At 34.1% G+C, this 5344-nt stretch overlaps 1 protein-coding gene across 1 annotated transcript; it reads right to left on the bottom strand.

The window, feature by feature from the left end:
- Window positions 3239-4082, bottom strand: LOC109724650. Its single transcript, XM_020253535.1, has 2 exons — window positions 3811-4082; window positions 3239-3732 (listed from the first exon to the last, which is right to left on the bottom strand). The coding sequence occupies exons 1-2, from the start codon at window positions 4057-4059 to the stop codon at window positions 3463-3465; spliced, it is 519 nt and encodes a 172-aa protein (XP_020109124.1). The 5' UTR covers window positions 4060-4082; the 3' UTR covers window positions 3239-3462.

Raw genomic sequence — 5344 nt, 5'->3', positions numbered from 1 at the left:
ACATCTCAGTTCACCAAATGAAATTGGTTTTTAAGGTTAATGAAAGGAATTTGAGTGCACTACGCACTCATTTTCCTCAAAATACATGAACTAATTATGGCTAAGTACTACACTAAAACATATAAAGAAGGGATCTGGTTAATCATGAGTCACTGGATCAGCTAAATGAGTCGAAAAATTAAAGGACAATCACCAATCACATTACCATAGTCGTTTGTGCTAACAGAAATAAAGATAGAACGGAAAGAAGAAAAACAAAGGTTTTCAATGAACATCTACCCATGTTTGAAGAGCAGTTATTTCAACACTAGTAATCAGGGATAACAATGGAGCATTTGATGAACATGAGAGACACATATTGGAGTTGAGCAAACTGAGACACATTTCACTTTAGTAATAGTTTTCCATAATGGTGACTAATTGTATCTTTTCCAACTAATTTACGTAACCTTCCGCAAGTTAAAAGTCTGATGCTTCATTTAAAACTAAGTAGCCAGCCACTTATTATCTGGTTTGTACCTCCAGTTTTAACGAAACTGGTTCTTTACTTTGCATCTGAAATATAATCCATATCTGTATCTGGTTTAGACAAATTAATGCGACCCCTAGGGCTCGTTGTCCAAAACGAACCTCATCTGCTATAAGATCCAACTTGTGTAATGTCAGATACAGCATCATAGATAAGGGGTTCGATCCATTTCAAATTCACATTTAATTTATGTGTTATCAATTTATGGTTGCAGAATACTTAAAGAGATGCTAACTAAATACCCCGTCAACAGAAATTATGGATGTTATCATGGAACTAAAGAACAGGTAATAAAATAAGCTCACAATAGATTTGAGATCAGAATGCCATAAATTTTAATCTCTGTCATTTTGTTCTTCTTACTACCTAGCTGCATTTTTATCAACAACATGTTCGATCTTGTCGGTGTAGGAGATTTACATGAATGTAAATATGGACGAATTGGAAAAAATGGACATATCTTTAGTAGGTCTCTTATGTCCAGTTGATCACTGCTAAAATTTTATTAGTTATTAAGAATATCTAGATCTGGACCTTTTTGAATCCAGACAAATCTATGACTACAAAAAGAGAAAGCGTAACCGGGGTTAGCTGGACTTAGACACATATACAGAATGAGAAGAGAAAGAACACTTCAATTTTTTTTCAATTTGAGGTGAAGAAGAGTAAAAAGAAATCTGCCAGATTGTCTTGGAGATGTAAAATCTGAAACATAACAGTTGCCAAATAGAAAGAAGAAAATAGATGAGGATTGAGGAAGAAGTTCGAAAAATAATTAGCCATCAATTTCTATTCATAAATCAATCCCTGTGTTGCTCAATGTTTATGTCTCGTACTTACAGTGCAAATGAACCTTAGTTGATTAGAAGAAGACTCAATTATCTTGTACTTCAAGACTAAGAAGAACTATGTTAAAAAACAAGGCCCAAGACACATTTCCAAGATTATATACTGATACTAGTGACTATATCTCTACTTACATAATGTAGTTTAACTGTAATAACATTTAAAGAAACCAAGTTAAAGGATGACACTTCATGGATAGCATCAAACCGTTCATGGCTGCAATAAAGGATAGTACTAGAGAAATGATGGAGGTTAAACTATTGTTTTAGTATCCAAAGCAGGATTACAGAATCTCATTTTAGCACCCAAAGCAGAAGAGGATCCGGACTTGTTTTTTGTTTGCCATATGATGTATTAAAGTGAACTGCAGCTGAAAGTAGAAGCTGAAAGTAGAAGCTGAAAAAAGGATTAAAAGAGTCAACTAATTGGTTTACTAGAAGGCAACACTCATGTTTCGAATGTCTACAATAGCATATCAACCCCGACCTTTGTTCAATAGAAATAAATTGATACACTTGGATTGGATATGAGGCGTAACTTGTAGCCCAATTTGAATTGTAATACATTACTTATTCACTTCAATATTAATTTAAAGATTACAGTGTAGTTAGATATAGAATCATTATTCAAGTTACAGGACATTGCTTTTACGTTCCCATCCTCTTGTGATACCTTCTTGTTGGAAGGAATCACTCCTGATTTGTACGCTAGTAAGTTTTTGTTGATATGATGTATTGTAATATCCTAAACAACTTCCTCATGTTAAAATTCTCCAATTGTTCTACTAATTTGCTACAAAGCTATATTTCCTTAAATCATCTTTACCAGCAAAGCGAGACACCAATCTCAACATTTTTTTTTTATCATGCGCATATGTATGTATATAGTTTTAAAAAACATTATTTTCCAACAACCCAACATTTTGAATCATAAACACAGCCAGTTTATTTACTTCTCACCCACTCTCAAGTTTCAACATTCCCATCCAAACTCGAAGCATGAGAAACATTAGTAAGTAAACTACAGAAAATTAACTTTATCATTCCAAAACCAACACATCTTGATCATGGAAAATTTTCAACGGAACTACCCCTGTTGCATACATATTTAAACCATCTATATTTCAGCCACCAAATTATTGTCTCCCATGGTTTATGTTCTATAAAACCTCACCCACATAGTAAGCACACCAACCACAATTATTCAGGAGAAGTTTTCGTAATGTAATTATGCTAGCCTCAACACAATTATATTGTGAAAGAAATTTGAATCATCCTTAAATTATCAATAGATAACAAGTACAAGGATTCGACCTGTCTTACATAATTTCATCTTATTTAACATCAACAAATTCTGCAGTTGTTCTTTATCATATCAAAGCAAATACTGCTTGTTTGTTCCCAATATAATGACAATAGCAAGCACAGTATACATAAGCATAAGTAATGACATTCGCATGAATAGGAAAAGGAAACCAAAAAACAAAAATCAGCTATAAACATCAAAAGTAGTTTTAATGGCTATATTCCGTCGCAGTCAATTGAACATTAACACAATCGTCAGTTTAATCAAACTAAACACATCAATTTGATTACCAAAAAATCAATGAAAAAAATTCACAAATATGTACCTTTTGAGCAAATGCAGCATCAGACACCCACAATGTTAATTCTCTAAAATCGCAGCATCTACAATTCATTACTCCAAACCAATGATTTGACCAATCTACAAATACTTCTCATAAAATTCAATAAAACCACGACAAAAATCGAACTTTTTTTTCACCATAACACAATGCCACTAGAACCTTCAAATCAACACGATTATTATAATTACTAGACCAAATCAAACCACGAAAGAGGAAACCAAAAAAATCAGCTATAAAAATTAAAAGCAGTTTTAATGGCTATATTCTGTAGCAATCAATTGAACATTAACAAACCCTCAGTTTAATCAAAGTAAATATATCAATTTGATTCCCAAGAAAATAACTAAAAAGTTCATAATTATGTAGGATTTGAGCAAATGCAGCATCAAACACCCACAATGTTAATTCTCTAGAATCGCAGCATCTACAATTCATTACTCTAAACCAATAATTTGACTAATCTACGCATCCTTCTCACCAAATCCAAAAAAATCACCAAAAAAATCGGATTCTTTTCGCCATAACACAATGCCACTAGAAGCTTCTTAAAATCAGCACGACTATTATAATTACCAAGCCAAATCAAACCACGCAAGAGGGATCGGATAAAGGGGCCGACCATTTTCGAGAGCCGAAGCTGCTGCTTCTTCTTCCTCTTCCTCTTGACGCTCTTCTTCCCCCGCGGGCTCCAAAGCCGCTTCACCGAACCCTAGAAACGAGGATCGAAGACATGGGTCTCGCCCCCAAACTGATCGAAAACGGTGATCGAGCAGGTAAAAAGCGGTACCTTGTAGGGTTTCGCGCCGTAGGCCGCTGCGGCGAAGAGTGTGGGAGCGGTAGGAGTGGGAGGAGTGGGAGGAGGGTGGTGGTGGGTGCGGAGGGGGAGAGGGAGGTTGGAGAGGGATATGGAGGAGGCGAAGGAGAGCGACGCCATGGGAGGAGAGGGGAGGAGCGCGACGACGACGCCATGGGAGGAGAGGGGTGGAGAAGGGGAGGGAGATAACTTCGCGGAGCACATTGTGTAGGATGAGGCCATTGTTATCCCCTTCGTTTTCGCACTCCATTGAAATCGTATTCTCTCGGTAAAAATGTATGGAGACCCCTCAACTATAGCATATTTTGAACTAGCCCCCTCAACTATACAATATCGGTTTAGCACAAGTAGGATTACCTTAAATTTTATCCGAATTCGAATCCGAACAGAGTTGGTTTATCTCATGCTAAACCGATATGATTCGAATATGAGTACAAAATATAAAAATTCGGTGGATTTGAATTTAGATTTGAATTTTGTCGCTATTCAATCCGAACCTGAATTCATTTTATATTACATAATGTATATTAATGTTTTGTTCTATATTTACACTTGTGTTTTTGAATTTTAAATTTTAATATAATATATTTTGAAATATGATAAAGAAAAATAATTATTTTGGGTTTAGATTTTCAGGTTCGTGCTCAGGCTTTGGATTTTTGGTGGTGGTCGAGTTTGGATATGAATTTTCATAATCCTTCGAGTTCGGATTCGGGTTTTGAAAGAGCTACTTTGAATCCAACCCGTTGACAACCCTCGCTCAACTATATATTGGCTAAATTATAAAAAATATACCCTTGCGCTTTAGCGTTTGTCTCGGTTGCACCCCTGATATAAAAAATTGTATCAATTATTGTCCTATATTTTGTTAATATCTCAAATAGGCTTAATTATTTGGAATATTTTTATAAAACATTATAAAAAGTTATAAAAATAAATTTATAAATAAAGTTATCAATAAGTAATACAATTGAACCATATAAATTAAATAAATTACTCAATAAACTATCAATTTTGATAGTATTAGCAATATAAGAGATTTCATTTATCTACTTTTTTAATAGATTTTTTGAGTTGCAAATGAATATATGTTAAGATGTTGAACAATGTGATATGCCAACTTATTTTTTTGTAAAGTTTTATAGTCTAATTTGCCAATTTTCTAAACTTTTTGGATCTATCCGAAATAGCGACAAAGTATAGAATGACAATTGATGCAATTTTTATTGTGGAGGGTAATTGAGAACGGGGCTAATTAAAGTGCAAAGGGGCTTTCTATAATTTAGCAATATATATAATGTAAAAGTGCAAAAGTTTGGAATTATCATATTCTCATTGCTAAATATAAAAGTTCATAGATCTGTTTGCAAAAATGCTAAAGTTTTGGGGCCATTGTACATTTTCCTCATTATATTATACAAATTTCAATCTCTCTGTAAATTTTCACCAAGTCCATAATGTTGTCATGATCCAATCAAAATTACAGCCCATTTGTTATTGGGCCTTG

This window comes from Ananas comosus, linkage group 19 (assembly GCF_001540865.1).
Source record: "Ananas comosus cultivar F153 linkage group 19, ASM154086v1, whole genome shotgun sequence".
In the NCBI taxonomy this organism is placed as follows: domain Eukaryota; kingdom Viridiplantae; phylum Streptophyta; class Magnoliopsida; order Poales; family Bromeliaceae; genus Ananas; species Ananas comosus.
This window is presented reverse-complemented; position numbering and strand designations above follow the sequence as displayed.